The sequence below is a fragment of the Eurytemora carolleeae genome, unplaced genomic scaffold (assembly GCF_000591075.1).
Source record: "Eurytemora carolleeae unplaced genomic scaffold, Eaff_2.0 scaffold422, whole genome shotgun sequence".
NCBI lineage: Eukaryota > Metazoa > Arthropoda > Copepoda > Calanoida > Temoridae > Eurytemora > Eurytemora carolleeae.
Genome location: NW_019396433.1, coordinates 176,058 through 195,278, shown reverse-complemented (window position 1 = coordinate 195,278; position 19,221 = coordinate 176,058). Strand labels below are relative to the sequence as shown.

The 19,221-nt window shown below is 35.6% G+C and overlaps 1 protein-coding gene across 1 annotated transcript; it reads right to left on the bottom strand.

Moving 5' to 3' along the window:
* Window positions 1-1,663: 1,663 nt before the first annotated feature.
* Window positions 1,664-17,258, bottom strand: LOC111703234 (probable ATP-dependent RNA helicase vasa-like). The gene is made up of 18 exons (XM_023475122.1): window positions 17,215-17,258; window positions 16,045-16,090; window positions 13,863-13,958; window positions 12,937-12,993; window positions 12,274-12,330; window positions 11,388-11,444; window positions 10,537-10,618; window positions 9,146-9,340; window positions 8,727-8,763; window positions 7,666-7,841; window positions 6,859-6,922; window positions 5,733-5,802; window positions 5,380-5,599; window positions 3,921-4,103; window positions 3,448-3,493; window positions 2,928-3,093; window positions 2,571-2,615; window positions 1,664-2,200 (listed from the first exon to the last, which is right to left on the bottom strand). The coding sequence occupies exons 1-18, from the start codon at window positions 17,228-17,230 to the stop codon at window positions 2,035-2,037; spliced, it is 1,779 nt and encodes a 592-aa protein (XP_023330890.1). The 5' UTR covers window positions 17,231-17,258; the 3' UTR covers window positions 1,664-2,034.
* Window positions 17,259-19,221: the final 1,963 nt, after the last annotated feature.

Sequence of the window (19,221 nt, the reverse complement as noted above, 5' to 3'; positions counted from 1 at the left end):
GGGGTATTTATTTCCGCAATCACTTATTTACATGTTTTTGACAATAATCATTAATTCTCTTGCCATAATACATTTAATTCTCCTGCCATAATACATTTAATTTAGAGAGGGAACCCCCGGACGCCATGAGCCTCCACTATGCAGACACGAGCCTCCCAGATTTGCTAGGCAGACCGAGCCTCAATTATGCAGACCAAGCCTCTGTTATGCGAGGGAGGGAACCCCCGGACGCCATGAGCCTCTGCTATGCAGACACGAGCCTACCAGAGTTGCTAGGCAGACCAAGCCTCCGCTTTGCAGAAATGAGCATGCGCAACACATCAATATATGCCTGTGTAATACAGAAGGTGTTTTAAACTTGTGTTTTAAGTTTAAATAAAAGATTTTTTGAAATTTTTAGACATTTTTTGGCATGAGAGGCTTCTCAAAGATGAGCAGTATTTATTAATTAGCATAAATAGTGCCTAATTATGACTAATCAAATGGTATCTTAAGCTTAAAACATTTTTAACACAAAAAGGAAAATATTTAGAAAATTAGATTTGAATTTCATTTCATCTTTTGTAATCTTTGATTTTAGCAATACGTTTTTTTGAAGTTCAAACTAAATTTAAAAAATTGTATTTATTAATTAAATCATTTTTCAAAAAAAGGTATTGTTTAAATCAAAGATTACAACAAAACAAACCAAGTTTACTCCAGAAATATTTCTCAAAATATTTTCCTTTCTGCGTAATCTTATAAACCCCTTCATGAGTGCGTATATGTTTCTAATCATGGCAATAAATGAACAACTCTAATCTTCAGTACAATTCTTATGCCACTACGTCAAAAAAAATTGTTTTTATCACTCATAAAAACCATGATTTAAAAAAAGCTGTACTGTATGGTGGAGGCTCGTTAACTGCATAGTGAAGGCTGCTTAGTGAATCTGAGAGGCTCGATGTCTGAAAAGCAGAGGCTCATGGCGTCCGGGGGTTCCCTCCCTAGCTATGCAGACCGTTCCTCCACTCTACAGCGAGGGGAGGAAGGCCAACCACATCAATCTCTATTCCGAACCACATTCTCCTCATTTTCTCGTCCGAAACACATCGAAATCCTCGTCCTTTCAATATTATTATTTTTAAGTGTCCGATCCTTAAATAAATACATTTTTTAAAAATATAGCGACGGCATGTATTATAAAAGATGCAACATATATTCATTCTTTAAAGCCGTCTCTTAATCCTCTTAAAAGTCTAATCCTGTATGGGTACAGTTGTAGATAATCACATTCTCTTTTACCGACGATACTCCACGACACAGTTTGAATGATAATTTGCATAATGTTCACCTTGATTAACCTTTACCATTTCTTAAATGGTAGTGCAACAATATCTCCAAACAAATTCCGACCTTTTATCCCTTTTATTAACAGTAATTTTGTGTCAGATTTACTAGAAGTTTCGAGTTACTTTTGAACGTTAACTCCCAGTGAAGAATTTATTAAAGTTTGGCAGGTTAGGCGTATTGTACATCATAACCATACGTTTACAGCAAAAGCTTGCAAAGGTATTCAGATTTGAGTTTGAAACGACGTTGAACATGGTTTTACAACAATACCCTCATAACAGTCCTTTCCTCTCGTTTTTGGATTCCAATTTTAAAGCGTTGAAGAATCAAGTTGGTTTACAAACATTTATTAATTTGGATGTGGGATAGTAACCCAAGAAATAATCGAAAATATCACATAACAAATACTTAACACATAAAGTCAAAAAAAAATTACAATTGTTACTAGATATATAAACCCCCAAATATAATTAGAATCTAGGTTTACAACGGCAGTTTCCAGAGTCTAGATTTACAACGAGGTGATTTCCAGATTCTAGATTTACAACGAGGTGGTTTCCAGAATCTAGATTTACAACGAGGTGGTTTCCAGATTCTAGATTTACAAAGAGGTGGTTTCCAGATTCTAGATTTACAACGAGATGGTTTCAAAAATCTAGATAAACGAGGTAGTATCCCGATTCTAGATTTAACCGGAGCTTGTTACCATTCATCTTCCTCCTCCTGTGCTGGAGCAGCAGCATACTCTTCCTCGTCCGGAGCATTAGCAGCAGCTTCAGCAATGAAATCCGGGATTTCAATACTGGACTTCGTAAGTACTTCAATAAGCTTCTTAGCGTGTTTACCTTCTCGTGCAGGCTCAAAAAATCTAAAATTTAAATCTTGTAATCTCAAGGTCAAGATCTCAAAAATGTACAACTTGTTGCAATTTGCACATTTTTTTGCTCACTTTCACTTGACAACTAAATTTCACGCTAAATATTTGGATATTTGCCGATTATTGAAGAGCCCAAGGGCTTCCCATAGATTTTTATCTCAAGAAAATTAAAGTTGGGTCAAGCTGCCACCCCCCCCCCCTCCACCCGGGAACCAAGCATGAAACCAGAAGTCATGGTTAAGTGTTAATTTACTGCAAATTCGTAAGTGTACGGTCGCAATTAAGCAGAATTAATTAGTTGGCTATCCTTTCAATTCCAGTAAAAGCCACGTTCCCCATTTATTAATAATAATGTTCTTACGTGACTGCTCTTCCAACATTTCCAACACGACCAGTCCTTCCAATCCTGAATAAAAACGGCATCAATAAAATGAAAATACAGCTTTAGTTATAATATCGCTTTAGTTTAATAAGTGCATGCAAATAAACCCTGCATTTTATTTTTGATATAAATGGATCCCAAACCCGGTTTGTTGAACAATTCCAAGTTTATTGGTCAGTCCGTACATTTGCATAACAATATGCTTCTCTCTTGTTACATTTGATGAAAAATTTAGTCAGTTAAAATGTTGAAAAATTCTCAAGTATCCCAGTTTATCCTAGAGCTATTTGAATAAAATTAATATCCAATTTAATACTTCAAAACTTCATGACAAACCTGTGTACATACTCCTCAATCTCGTAGGGCATATCGTAGTTTATGACCAGCTGTACAGCGGGTACATCCAGGCCACGGGCCATGACACCTGTCGCCACCAGGACGGGATACTTGCCAGTCCTGAAGTCATATAAAGCCTCCTCACGTTCACGCTGAGAACGCTTGCCTAAAATGTTATTTAGCCATAAATAAAAATTCTGAAAAATGTTCAACAATTATAGATTCAGAAATAACATTTATGATTCCGAGGACATATACCCTTCCCCTTCATTCAATGACCCAAACCAGCGTTAAGGATCAATTTCATTTTGATCATAAAAATCCCGTTTTTTTCCCCATAACTTGCAATATAATCTCTTTTTTATCAGTTCAGATTTGTCACTCGATTACCAAAGAGCTAACAAAAAAAATAGATAAAACTTTCGCCCTCTTAGCCGACTCGTATCCAAAAAAGCCCTAGTTTTACGTCCAGATCCTAAGCAGTAAGCAATGACCATATTAGTAGTAAAAATGTACTTACTGTGAATACTTGTGGCTGGTTTATTCATGTCACAGAGCTCTGCAGACTAAACATATTTAAGATTAAGAACGTAAGGCCGACATACCGTAGATTTAATAGTTTCCAAAACAATCTGGAAAGCTAAGAAATTACAAAATTCATCTTTCTTACATGTAACATAGCACACTTAACAGCAAACACACTCAACAGCAAACACACTTATTAGCAAACGAAGCAAAACGATGAACACAACCTACGAGATGAGGATCAATAAAAATACCGAGTTACCAACCAGTACGAAACATGAAAATAGGACAATTTCAAGGTTTGATGAAGTCTTGAGCCGAAGGGCATATTAGAAACAATTTCATAGTTGGTGGGAATCATAGATAACACAAATGAAAGTAGGAATTGCTTAAGCTCGTCTTTAAATACTCATCCGCTGGGGGCAACCCTGTACCCAACTTATTTAAAAGATCAAATAGAATTCTTACCAGAAAATCAACCTGTTCCATCTTCTTGACAAAAACAATGATGAGTTCATCTCTAATAAAAGTTTTAAGCAGTTCGCTTAACATCTTATTCTTCCAGATCTTCTCTTTGTCGATCTTGATGAACTCCTGACTGACGTCTGCGCAGGTAGTTCCACTCACTCCCATGGTTATCGAGATAACGTCCTGTAAAATAAAATTGAGTATTTTACTGACAAAGAGCATTCTGACAGTAAGCTAAGATTGAGCAAGATCAACTGAACAATTAACATTGAATAATATTAAAAATGACGTAATAAATAAGGTGGTAACAATTGACAATAATTTGAACAAACAGGCAATGATAACTAATAAAACAGTCAATATGTACATTAAGAACATTAAGACAATCCCGAACAATAATAACAGAAACAAAATCAAATAAAAAAGATCAAACGCCAGAAAATAAACATCAAACCCAGAGGTTAGAGAGAAGAAATTGTAAACTTAAACATGGTATAAATCATTGTTATCAATGAGCATAAAAACAAGTACGAATAATGAGTAAAAAACAATTAAAGTAAACAACTGACATGAAGACAGGCATGTTTAATGGTGTTAGCCAGGCTTACATAAACATTTGACGAAGAGACCAACTTAACCAGAGCTGAAAACTTAAGAATGGTGGACATTGAGATCAATGCGTGATCTAATCTTTTCTTAATATTAAGACAAACTAATCTTGTACTTGTATCCTGAAAAGTGTATAAAATTCAACCAATCAGAGTAGGGTATAAAAAGCCGGAAAATTTATAATTTTGCGCGCCATTTAAGATAAATACAGAAACGGGAGGAACTCTAATATTGAAAACCGGCTTTTGATTTTTCTACAGGTTGTCCCAAAAAACATGAGAAATCAGTGACGAATTGGATATCGTCTTTGTTATGAATTAGCACTGTAATACCAAATTTCATAAGCCATAATATTATTTTGAGTTTATTTTATGAAAAGGGTAAAATACTGTAAAGATATGTCTATAATGTCTCCGCAAGATGAACAGTAAAGACGGACAAGTTTACTCTGTTTGTATACAGCAATTTTCTTGTTTTACTAAGTACAAACGTATGCAGTCAAAACATAAACAAAATGTGAACATAGCGGACGAAATTCTTACAGATTACAGCTTTCTCAGTAAGTATCACTATACTAAATTAAAAATTATCTTAAAAGACGATATCTAATTCGTCACTGAATTCCCATGTTTAATGGGACACCCTGTATACTATATCCAAAAAGAGTGGATTTAAGTGTCCACATTGGATATTCGGATTAAACAGTCAGGATTAAAGGTATCCCAGTTTAAAGTTCCCAGCTCAGTAAACAAAAACAAAAATGAAAATCAAATTAACTTTGTGTCCCTTGGATCATAAACATTAGTCTCTAATTGGGAGGTAATTAAGATAATCAAAACATTAAAATCACCTCTTTCTGATACTTCTTACAGAGTTCTAGAACTTCTGGGGTATATGTTGCAGAAAACATCAGAGTAGTACGCTCGGTCTTGGGAGGCATACCGGGGCTGTTCATCAGCTTCTCTATATCGGGGCCGAACCCCTCGTCAAGCATCCGGTCCGCCTCATCCAGCACCACGTACTGAACCTGGTCGAGGAGCACTTTACCCATTTCAATGAATCCGAGGAGCCTGAACATCAAGAACTCAGAATTAGCCAAAACCAGCTAATAGGCCAGACTCTTTTCATCACATTAGATATGAAGAACACTTGAATGTTATTGACGGACAGCCTATAACAAGGACCAAAACTAATTAAACCTACCGTCCCATAGTTCCGGAGATGATATTACATCCTGCCTCCAGGTTTCTTAATTGGTTTCCCATACTGGTTCCTAAACAATGATAGTTTTCAGGAAATGAGACCTTAAAAAGCTTTGGATCAGATAAGCGACAAATACACTTTTTAAAATATTTATTTTCAATCGAACGTATACAGACCTATTCACTTCATTAGGCTTAAGCTTTGGCATTGATTGAAATTGTTGAATAATAACAACTTGAAATGTTCAAAAATCCCGATAATTAGTTTATTTACATTACTTAACAAGTATTGGTCTGAGACAGTTTTACTTATCCTAAATACCCTTGTCCCATAGCCCTCCTTTTGACCTCAAAATTTTGACGCAGGAATGAGCTTTGACTATGATCTGAAATCTAACCTTGTAGCTATGATCTCAAATCGTAGTCCAAGTCAAAGTAAGTTACAGCTCGATTAGCGAATTGTACTGCTGTGTTGAACTCTTTTCTAGTACGATACTATTTTGAAATCTTATAAAGTGAAACGCTCAGCATTTTTTTTATGGATGTTGGTGGAAAATATGTGCCTACTGCCCGGACGCGAGCTTAAAACATCAAACCGGTCCGTGGGCTAATTTTAATGTGCATAGTTAATTTATCTAATTATATCTAAAATATCTAAAATAACTAACTAAATATTAACTCATGGCAAATTACTTATTGATGGTTATCATAGGTACAACTGTAGGTCTATTTATCTGACTTCACTGCTCTAGTAAAGCGTAACCAACGTGTGACTATACTAGAACGTCTAAGAAATTGGCCATAAATGTCAACTACCCAGACATTCTCACCGGCTTTAAGACCAATTTGAAAGCAGATATGCAATCTTATCTACACATTTGAGGGTTGTTTAAAAAGAAAGTTAGGGTTTATAAGTTTGTAAAAAGCGAATATATTGTGTAAGTATGACAATTCACCCCCAAACATCGGAGCATTTTAAGCAGCTAAATGATAAATCCTTTCACTTTAAGTAGGTAGCAGGAATTAGACTTGATAAGATTAAGTGAGGATTAAGTTATCATGTAAGCAGTTTCAGTTTTATTTTTTTTCAGGACCCCCCCCCTCCCCTAAATAGTTGCTTAGCCTACCTCCGTAAGCAGCGACACTCTTAATTGCAGAACCAAGAGCAAACTTTCTTGCATTGATGTTAATCTAAAAATTTGAGGATATAAAAAACGCTTGCTGTAGAGCTACCTCCAATTTAATTCCGTTAAGATTGTATTAGATTAAAGATTTAAGCCGGTGTCATGCCCGAAGCAAACTCCATGGTTAAGCTAAGCGGCAAAGCTCAAGATTCTTTAATTCTAATATTGGGTTTTTGACCCCTCGCCCTGCCCTATTATGCCTAAACACGCAATTTCAACTATAACACTGATATTTATTTTTATATTATCTCATGGTTATACTACAAGGTTTCTCTGAAAAAAGTGCGCCAATAAATTGAGGGGGTCGCCGTAAAAAGATTTTAATCCCGTTCTAGCCTTCAGCATGTACTTGGTCCTTTTTTCCAATGATTTAAAAAATGAAACCTTTTTTCATCTTTTAGTTTTAAAACCTAAATTCTAATATTGAAAATGAGAAATTGTTTCTATTCTGTCGTCTAAAACGTAAAGTAAAAATATAATTTGAATTTCTCAAAAAAAAACTTTGAAAAAGAGGCTAAGCACATTTTTCAGATTTTAATGATCGATCAATAACGGAAATTCACCGTAAAAACAAATAAATTAAATTATAATTGTTTGTTTATATTTCCAGAAACTTGGGCTTTGCCGCGTAGCATAACCCGAGTTCGCTGCAGGCATTACACCGGCATTCAATTGAAATTGGTTTGAGGATTTCAGACACTGCTTTAAGTTCATTAAATTCGATCACCGATTGTGTTAAAGAATATTTACCTGGTTAGCCAACTCACGGGTAGGAGTGACGACGATGACCTGCGGGCTCTGTTCCCTAACTCCTACGTTAGCTGCCACTTCCTCCTCGAGAAGGTTGTTGATGATAGGGAGAAGGAATGCAGCAGTCTTTCCTGATCCGGTCTGGGAGCATGCTAGCACATCTCTCTTCGCTTGAACTAAACATTTAAATTTAAATAACAGAACTAACAACAATCTTGAGCATTACAAGTAGGCTAAAACATCATATGATCACATAAAACGCCAATTTAGTCCAAAAGAAAGATTTGTGCCCCCACCCCCCCCCCACCACCCTTCAACTCTTCCCTTAAGAAAATATGTATATTAATTTTGTATTATTTCAGGGTTAAGTTAGGACAATTTCTTGACTGGGCACTACGGGTTAGGACAGGGTTGGGATGGGCACTGCTGCCACATGTTCAAAATTGCAAAACATTTTTAATGAAGGGGGGGGGGAGGCTTCTGGGTTCAAAAATTCTTTAGATTTCAAATTTTAATGAAAAAATTAATTTTGCAGCCTCAAATTAAGGTAATCTTCCCAAATATGAAGTTAAAAGGTCAATGAAAAAGTAAGTAAACCGACAAAACAAATATATCCCGTGCAATGTGAAAAAAACCATTAATGCTCCCTTCACAATAAAATTGAGAAAAAAAGACCAATCAAATGTGCCCTGAGCTGAGAACTTCAGAAAGGGATACCTTTAATCCCAAATGCTTAATCCGAATGTCCAATGTGGACACTTATAACTTCTTATTTAATCCACTCTTTCTTGGATAGAGTACAAAAAAATTAAGAAGAACAGATTGTCCAAAATTAGAGAGTTCCCATTTCTGTACATTAATCCTAAATGGCGGGCAAAATTTCAAATTTATCGGCTTCCTGTACGCGACTCTGATTGATAGAATTGTATTCACTGTTCAGGATACAAGTACAAGAGTAGGTTAGTCTTGATAATAAGAAAAAGAGAGGATCAAGCATTGTTCTCAATGTCCGCTATTCTAAAGTTCCCAACTCTGGTTGATCACAGGTTTAATTTACTTACTAGCTGGGATACAATACATCTGAATCGGAGTCATGACCTGCAAAAAAAATCCGCATCAGTAACTGAATAAATATCCATTACTACACCCTGTACTGTATTTAACATTATCAGCGTTAATTGACGAGATACCAAATCAATCTTACTGTTATTGATAAAATTCCTTTAAAAAAACGTTCACATTATTACAAGTGAAACTCCACTAGTGATTCACACAGTGGACTCGGAAAAAAGGTTTCAGTTCCCACGTCTCTCAAAAGTGTGTTAATTGTAAGGCTAATTATTTAACATAAATGGCTAATTATTTAACATGAATAACACTTCTGGAGGGAAAGTGATTTCTGGAGGGTAATAGGATGTGATTTACAGACATTATTCACATCTACATTACGTTTTCCCTCGTGAAATAAGTTAAAACTTACCGAATATTTACTCTTCTTAACGTTGTCCAGAACGAGAGGTCGGAGACAGAGGAAATCTTTGACAGGAGCAGGTACATTATCTCCCACAACCTCCACCGGTATGTTCTCATAATTAGCGAAGTTGTCTCCAGCAGAGATACTCATTTGGAAGAGCTCGTCATCAGTCGCCAGCTTCGGCACATAGATCTCTCGAACCTGGAACAGTAGATTCACTTAGTATTCGTGGTGGTGGAATTAATGACATTAAATAACTAACATTATGGTTTCAGTATCTTATTTCTTTCTTAAAGGGAAAGACCGGCTAGACATGGTGAATGAGTTGGAAGTGCAGAATAGAACAGGAGAACTTCAAGATTTATTTGATACTAACGAGACATTTTTACGATGTGCAATATGTTGTAAAGCTGTACAATACAGAAGTAATTAGACACAATGTCTATACTCTCTCCCCCCTCTCCTTACTGTACTGCAGTGACCCTGGAGAAGGATGGATTATATACATAGAATCCGAATTGTAAACCAAGACGTGTACTGTTAACTATAAAACTGATTTAGATACTTGAGTTTGCATTAACTTGTAGAAAATACAGGTCCATTCAAAAACCATAACCATCTCACATGAAACACAAAAATTTATAGATTTTTTTACTGGTAGAGCTTGAGTGGGCGTTCCTCTCTCTGCGTCCTGAGACCCCGGAGTATTGAAACAATAGAGATGACAACCTGGCAAACCTCCTTAGAAAGGTCGTCATCATTTATTTCTGTCATCTTATATTGAAATAAAAGAGATGTACAAATTTATTGCAGAGCAGTATTTTTCTTCAAGTTATTATTCTGGTTACAGTATTGAGGTTTTTACGTGTAGAAAAGCGCCAAAACGACACAATTTTCAAATAGGAGCGTTAGTATTATTTCTCTAAGGTTGTTTTAGACAGCAGAAAAAACGATTTTTTACAATTCTGAAATAACATGGACAAACCAAGCAACAAATTGCTCAACAATCTAGTTGCTTGTATAGTATGTTAATCATAAAGGTTGAGAAAAATTAGGAACTTGAAAAGTTATAATTTGATTTTAAAATCTCGTAGATTTGTGCCAGTTCTTTCTGCTAGGGCAACTTGTTGGGAGGTTCAATTTTATTTTAATGTAAATATTTTATTTTAATGTAAATATTTTATTTTAATGTAAAATATTAACGACTTTACGTTACGTACACCATAAAATTGTCTCAATTTGGTTCTCTCTAAATTTTCCTGCACTTACAGCTCAACTAACTTGCCTAGCCGGTCTCGCCCATTTAAGGGTGAAAAAGGAACTGAACCCAACCCCCTTACACTCTCTTTAGCAGTGAAAATAAGATCCAAATTTAGATTAAGCAAATAAATTCTCACCGTTCCATCCTCGTCAGTGACCGTACGGGTCTTCTCCTCCTCAGTACATTCGGCCACCATATGACCTTCCTCGCCACATCGTCTTAAATTGTTGTACCAAATTATTTTATATCAAGGTGCGTTTTCAATAATTTGAATGAAAATTATTGTGAAAATTCTAAGTTTTAGTCTTAAACAGAATAATAGAGTGAAGCTTAAGAGTGGGGAGCTCTACATTTATCATTAGTACCAATACAGCATTTATACCAATTTTAAGCCATATCTTATGTGATATTAAGTTTCCGTAACCTAATGAAAAACATAATTTTCCTTTTTCAAGAGCTTTTTAAAAAACATAAATCAGTTTGCCAAATGGCATCTAGCACTCCAATGCAGTCACAATTAACAGTCATTATGTGTTAGAAATATATACGTTTATCAATATCATAATACGTTTGACATGATTACTTTTAAGAAGTTTACTAAAATCTTACGATTCATGTTCAATAGTTTCCTGCGACATTTGAAAGATTAAAAAAAAAAACAGGATATAAAAATCAATTAAATGCTACAAGAGAGATGACAAATTGATTCTTAACTTAAAAACGTATTTATGACAAATGAGTCATGACGTTTGTAATAAATAGTGTGATACACAGAAAACTCTTCAAAGTCCCCAAAATGACTTCAAATACCTTTACTTCATTAGTGATTAAGTAAGTTAAGTTACTAATAAGACTACTGCTTCATAACATCAAAATCTTTTTAATCTACAGTTTTCTGGTTATCACTGTACATATGAAAAAACAAATTTATGACATTAGCTACTGCGTCATCAGCTCAACTCGATGTTAATGAATATATTTCCTTACTTGCAAACGTCAGGAAGTTCGCAGTCCCGGGACATGTGTCCCTCTTGCTTGCACTTCCTACGACATAAAAGAGATTTTCAACCTTCAGTGAGATTTCCAGATCAAAGAGAATGGGCCCAGATAGCGATTTTAAGCGCGCTTCTAAGAAAATTCGCAAAGGGCAAGTTGAATAATTACTAGATGTTCAGACACGCACCCTTTTTCATAAATTATACGGAGAGGGGGGNCCCCCCCCCTCTATTTTCAAATCTCCAATATTTTAGAAAGAAAATGGCAAATTTCCTATATTTGGAGCAAAAACTGTGCAAAAAAATGAGCAAATTGTAACAAATAATATATTATTGAAAAGCTCTTGACCCATTAATTTCATATAGGTAAGAACATTTGCAAAATTGTAAAACTTGTGTATTAAAGAAAACTGAAAATATGCAAATTCTCTCAAAAGGAGTATGTGCAAAAATTCTTTGCAAAAACTGTGGGATCTGCTTGCTTTATATTATCCTTTCCAAAGAGCTTTGAACTGTTGAAATCAAATGACTGAAAGTAGGTCTAAATATATAGATTTAGTCCGGTAGGTAAAATGAGACATTTAGGCAGTATGCCTGAGGACTCAGGCAGTCGGTATAAATTCCCAGCTTTTAAAGTAAATGCGGGGAATGAGTTGATTGGAAAAGCCAGAAAAGTTGAGCTTCCTTTCTGAATTACTTGAGATATCGCAAATAAAGAGGGGGGTCAAATTGACCTCCCCCCCCCCCCCCCAAAGCTTTAGACCAGCCACATCCGTGTCAGTTTATCTTTAAGCTTATTCCCGTATTTTCTGGGTATCGCTGTACATAACTTCTCCCAATGAGAGTGAAATAAGTCGAGTCAGTAATAGATATTTGACCTGCACACGTCTGGGAGCTCGCAGTCTTTAGCCAAGTGTCCCTCTTCCTTGCATTTCCTGAAAATTTGGAACTTTTAATATTAATTGGACTGAAATAATATATATATAATATTAATTGGACTGAAATAATATTTTTAATATTAATTGGACTGAAATAATATATTTAATATTAATTGGACTGAAATAATATATTTAATATTAATTGGACTGAAATAATATATTTAATATTAATTGGACTGAAATAATCAAGATTTTCCCATTTCACTGGGTGTCAGACTTTAGTAATTTAATAATGTATGACCTTAGGGCTTTATAATTCGATATTATTTTAATTCAGAACACTTTTTCAGACAGAACCCTATTGTCACTGTTCCATTAGGGCATTGATTTTATGCTACGAAATGTCGTACAACTGTTACAGAAATATTTCTGGACCCTGCTATCAAGAAATATTGAGAGAAAAAACGGCAAGTATTTAACAAAGCCTGAAACTAAAAATAGAAACTAAAAATCACTTCGATTTTAAACCAGAAAATGCACTAGATCAAATTTTTCATAAAAGTGAGAAAAATTTCTAAGCTAAAAAATTAATATTTATCAAGGCGGGTCTAGGGTACGGATCCGCATAAAAAAAATGGATCCTTCACACCGCCATGAACCAACCTGCAAACATCAGGAAGAGTGCAGTCAGAAGCCATGTGTCCCTCTTCTTTGCACTTCCTAAAACCATGAAATTTCAGTTTTAGTGAAAGTTTAAGAACTTTTCAGTACTCAAGATCAATAAAATCAACTTTAGTGCTGTGTATCTCAGGATCAAGCATTTATTTTTTTTATTTTATACAGATCTGCCAATTTATTAATTTCATCTATATAATCCGTGATGTTCATGATGGAGGGATGAACTAGTCCGAGAAGTGTACTTCAACTAGTTTAAGAGGTGCTTGGGGATTTATATTCATTCCTGATCAGGGGGCTCAGCAGCAGATGTGCTTTGGGACCTGAAAATCCCTTAGAAGCTTTCTGATTCAGGCGGGTGATGCTGAGGGATTGACCGGGCCCCCCCCCCACTCCTCAAAATTCAGTGTCCACAATTGATTTATAGTAGTATAACCCTGAGCCCGTTCTCTATAGATTATGATGAACGTGTAATTTACGTAGGTTGGCCACTAGATGTCTCCTACTAAATTCTTGTCTAATGGATAATTTCTCCACTTTAAAGACCAATATAGGAGACGCCAAGTTGTAGAACAATGTAGTTTATGGAAGGAACGGCCTCAGAACATTGGGCTACATCGAAAGGTTTTGCAAAATGAAAATGTCGTCTTTACAATTTTACGATGGAGTTAAGACTTTTCAGAATCATTTACCAAGGATATTATACATAAATCTCAGTATTTGTAAAAAAATAGGTAGGTATGCAATATGGGGTTACATTTTTAAAAAGCTCCATAGCAATAGGAATAGAATATTTTGCTCTCTCGATATCTCGGGGTTAAGCAGTACTCTATTAAAAAAAGACTGAAATCCTGCAAGTGGACTCTTCAAAGAAAGTATAGTGGCTTAAAGGGTTAAATATACTAAAGAATAACCTGCAGGTGTCGGGTAGACTACAGTCCCTGGACATATGCCCTTCCTCTCCGCACTTCCTGCAGGCGTCAGATCCAGCAGGCTTGTCAGGACAATCCCTTGAAAAAATATTTTTTTTGGGGGAGGCAGGCGGACATGCACAGTGCCTACAAGACTCGGTAGAAAACGACTTGAATCTTGAATTTATTTGAGATAATTTGTCGTCCACATACATTCACATTCCGATGGGCGGATTATTGGTAACCCGACAATTTGGTAACCGGACAATTTGGCAACCGGACAATTTGGTAACCGGACAATTTGGTAACCGGACAATTTGGTAACCGGACAATTTGGTAACCGGACATTTTGGTAACCGGACATTTTGGTAACTGGACATTTTGGTAACTGGACATTTTGGTAACTGGACAAAAAGGTAACTTGACCATTTGTTAACTAACAATTTGTATAAATGAAACTAATGTTTCACAATCATTGTTTGCATATTTATTTGTTGAATGCATAGAGAGAGAAAACAATATACAAGATTTCTTAAAAGTTTACGCTTGCGCTACTTTAAGTTTCCTCTTAAGCATGTATGTAGTTTAAATGTAATCATATGTAAAAAAAGTAAATGATATATGAAAGTTTGATAAACCTGGTGAATGTGAATTATAAATCTTTGAACAGTCCTGCATATTTCATTTTAGAATTTTATTCTAAACCAAATTGTCAGTTTAACAATTTGTCAAGTTACCACATTGTCAAGTTACCACATTGTCAAGTTACCACATTGTCAAGTTACCACATTGTCAAGTTACCACATTGTCAAGTTACCACATTGTCAAGTTACCACATTGTCAAGTTACCACATTGTCAAGTTACCAAATTGTCAAGTTACCAAATTGACAAGTTACCAAATTGACAAGTTACCAAATTGTCAAGTTACCAAATTGTCAAGTTACCAAAATGTCAGTTACCAAAATGTTAGTTAACAAATTATTAGTTACCAAAATATTAGTTACCAAATTATGTGTTACCAATAATCCGCCCATCTCACATTCCAGTTCTGGAATTTCTAAAATGGCGTCTGCCTTATTTGCAGACATCATAACCGGAGATGTTAAAATTTCTGTCTCGTTTCAATTTTAATAAAAAAGAAATTGTCAAAATCTGAGCGAAATCTCCGGTATTATTAAAACCACATAAAATTGGCAGACCATAATTTGGAATTGCCACGATTAGAGGGGTATGTAGTCATTAATAACAAGATTTTAACTCTAAACTTTGGTTCATGAGAAAAGTTTGCAAATTATTTCAATGCTCAAGGACGACCATCAATTAGTCAAGTACGACCATCAGTTCGTCATGCTACTGTCATGTTTCGAACGAACGGTAAACCATTGGGACCTCGAATAAGATAAAAAAATTTTAAGAAAATGTTCTTCATATAAAGGGAGAGCCTTGTTATGTAAGAACTGAGTATGCGGTGTTGTAGACAAATTCTTTAGAATTCATTTGAGACGTATTAACTTTATATAGATCTGTAAATCCCGAGTTTAAGCGCCAACTCGACGTTCAAAATCGGCCTTTAGAACATTTTCAATTTTTTAAATTGTTTTTATCAATTAACGACAAAGAAGTATACCTAATTCTGCAGTAAACTTATCAGTTGTTAAGGAACAGGTCGAGAAAATAAAAATTAACCCTTAATCTTTGAAAATGATTAAACTTATTCAATAATTAGTTTCTATAATCTCACTTTAATCACAAAGATTTCAGCAGATTATCTGGAATTTTAATTAATGACGACATAATAGTTGATTCTAACATTGATTTATTGACAAATTTCTTTCAAGAAATATATTTCTCAACATCTGAACATCATGCCCTTTAACTCAGTAATTATAAATCGTGGAAACGTTTAATATGACGCAAATGTATCCTAAAGAATTTGTTCACAGCATTGCATACTCTAAACAACCTTACATAGCCGGTCTGTCCCGTTCATACATTTTCAAAAAGGTATATCTCTAATCAGTGAAATTTTCAATGCGAGTTCGGGTAGATATGGGAATAGAGGTTGGGTCTGTCCTAGTGAACGATTTTTTGACCCCCCATGTTGCATATTTGAACATCAGCTGTATAAACAATTACACCTTCATGTCTCATGGTATGAACTAGAAACCTGAGAATAAGACTCACCTTGAGAAGTGCCCTTCCCCACCGCAAGTACGGCATCCAGAATCACCTAAAAACAATTTAAATAAAAACTTCAGGGATCACTTTATTGACCAAAGCTTGGGGCTCAGTACCAGAGAAAAATGAAAAATGATTTAGAACTCAACTTTCTGTATAATTTTCAAAAATTATTGAATCGCTTAAGGATTAGGTTTTCACAACTCTGGGCCGCGCGCTGAGTCTAGTACAGGAAAGAAAGTCACATGCCCAACTATATGCATGTGTTACTTATGAGATGAATGGTCTGTTCTAGTGAACGATTTTGTACATGACCAAATTAGTTTTTATTTAGCGTTATTTAGGGTTAGGTTAGGTTAAGACACTTTCTGGGCCGAGTGCTGCGGCCAGGACCGGGCTAGGGGGCCGAGCGCTGCGGCCACATGTCATACATTTAAGATTCATACGTCATTTAAAATCCATGTACAAAATTTATAGGAATGGGGGAGGGTCCAAAAATCGTTCCCTAGGAATATACCGAGATGCATAAACTTAATTTCTATGAGGGACGGGGGGTCTAAAATTTGTAGCAGAGGAAATTTCCATTTAGTTAATCTTTATGGTGATGGACACAATTGATAAGGTTGGGTCAAGGGTTACACGAGATAGAACCTTATATTATTTCAGAGTAGGTTCAGACAATTTCTGGACCAAACGCTTCGTAAGGGGGACCGGGCGCTGCGGCCACATACCCAACTTTGACTTTTGGGGTCTGTCCTAGTGAACGATTTTTGGACCCCCCCCCCCCCACACATCGAATACTGTACATGGATCTCACATGCAAGACATGGCTATATTTGACTATGTGGCCGCAGCGCCCGGCCCAAAAAACTGTCTAAATAATTCTGCCCCCCCCCATATCAAATTTGAACATGATTTCAACGAAATCAATGTTTTATAATTCTAATTAATATTTTAGGTTTAAGTTAGGTTAAGTCAGTTACTGGGCCGAGCGTTTCGGTTAAGACATGCTAGAAGGCAGGGCGCCGCGGCTAGGATAGACGAAGGGGCCGGACGCTGTGGACACACGACCAGCGATAGCCATGTACAAAATTATATCAATGGGGGGCCGGGGAATGGTGAGGGGAGGGGAGTCCAAGTATCGTTCTCTAGGTTAATACCAAAAAGTGCACTTACCAGCTGCGTCAGACATTTTAGCTTCTTCGGATTTAAAGTAATCTGGAATAACGGGGATATCAGGTTTAACATCTCTAGTATTTGACAAATTATGTGGACAAGCTGAACAGAATTAAAGCGCATCAATAAAGAAGCATTGCTGCAATATGATTAAAATTATAATTTAACGTTATCATTCACAGGGCAAAATGACAAAATAGCAAAAGCTCAATGAATGGGCCGACCAATGACTGTACTTTCACACAAGGACCAAACAGTTTAATTTTATGATCAACGATCGCACGTGTTTGGATCGCTATCAATTGCGAAATGAATTGTTCACGTGTTGTGGTTTGCATAGAAAGCTTCCAAAACTGGTTTTGACATCTTAATCTATTTCCGCTTCCGATTAAAGTTTGGATTAGTTTAATTTAAGAACATGAGTGCTATATCAACCAAACTAACGTTCGATCAGCGCTTCTAAAATAGTAATGTGTTCAAAGCGTTCAAATTGGACTAATTGGATAAATGGGCAGGGCTTTATAAGAGTTTCCCCTACAGAATATTTCAATTTACACTTGTACCCAGTATTCTAACTGGGAAGCTGTTTATTACAATTCAGATTCTATCCTTATATTTCGAAAGATTACATAAATTGTCATATCCGTCCATAAAAAAAAATCAAATTGTACAAATTGTACTGGACCGGTGTCATGCCTGCAGAGAACTCGTACCTGCAGCGAACTCTGGTTATGCACGCGGCAAAGCGCAAGTTTCTTGAAATGTATCCCCTATTCAAAAAAAGTGCAATTTACATATCCTCGGAGAGGCTGTTTGATTTTCTAATTATATATATATACCCATCTTTTTTAAACGCCCTCTTTCCTTATCCCCACGCAAATTGTTTAATAAAAAATTGCTATATTACCACCCCTTTTATAGCAATTTTTATTATTATAGGCTTTTGTAAAGACAATACAAATTTACGCCCCCACCCTCATCAAACAGCGCCCTTTTTAGGAAAGGGGCACCACACCACTACTGATTTTAACCTTTGCCCAAAATTTCTAGTGGGGGGGGCACGGGCAATTGAGAGAAGTGGCTGCTTAATCCTAAATGCAGGCTGCAGGGGGGGGAGGGGCGTAATTGAGGGGGTCATTGGGTGCACAAGCGCCCCCCCCCCTTTTGGCACGTCAATTATGAATTGATTTTATATGATGTGATGTGGGTAAAAAAATGAAAATTTTGACATTAAAAGGCAAGTTATTTTATTCATGCTTGATGTTTTAAAAAAACCCTAAAAATATGTAATTGGCGCTCCGCGCATACATGCCTAACTCTTTAGTTTGTCGGCCATCCTTTTTAATTCTTTTCACCCTAAAAATCATGGCAATTAAATCATTAAACAAACTAACTTGTGTAAGAAATTTTTTTTTTGATGAAAATGGGGGGAAGAACTTTGTGTCAAAAGAGATGTTTTTTATTACTTCGAATACCCAAAACTTCAGCAAATAAAAGCCTACTTTGTATTGCTGCTCTGCGCAAACATATTTTATTTCTTGGGAAAAAAGTTATTTTTGAAAGGGGGGGAAAAATTTTTCAAGAAAGGAAATTGGTTTTTGCTACAAACTCAAATTTAAAAAAATGAGGCTTTATATGGTCTAACAGAATTTATAGTTTGAAATATATAAGAACTACAAGTTTGTGGCAAACACTCATTTCCTTTAACATGAAGAGGCAAGTTATTTTATTCTTTTTGGATATTTTTAACAACAAATTTAGCAAGTAACACGCTAAAAAAATGTATGGCGCTCCGGGCAAACATGCCTAACTTCAGAAGAATAAATTGGAATAAAAAAGAAAATTGTACATGAAACTGTAAGTTTTTCCTCCTTTTTTAATTCTTCTCACCCTAAAATTCAGCAATTAAACCCTTAACAAACCTAAGTTATGCAGGAAAAAATTATTTTTATATCAAAAGAGATGTTTTTTTCTTTTTTATTACCCAAAACTTTAGCAAATAAAACC

What these genes read in the sequence shown, in the direction of transcription:
- LOC111703234 (XM_023475122.1), bottom strand. An exon ending in AGTCTACCCGACACCTGCAG is followed by an intron (nt 12,994 to 13,862) that starts GTTATTCTTTAG and finishes TCATGGTTTTAG; the next exon opens with GAAGTGCAAAGAAGAGGGAC. An exon ending in TTAAGAAGAGTAAATATTCG is followed by an intron (nt 8,764 to 9,145) that starts GTAAGTTTTAAC and finishes TTTTTTTTGCAG; the next exon opens with GTCATGACTCCGATTCAGAT.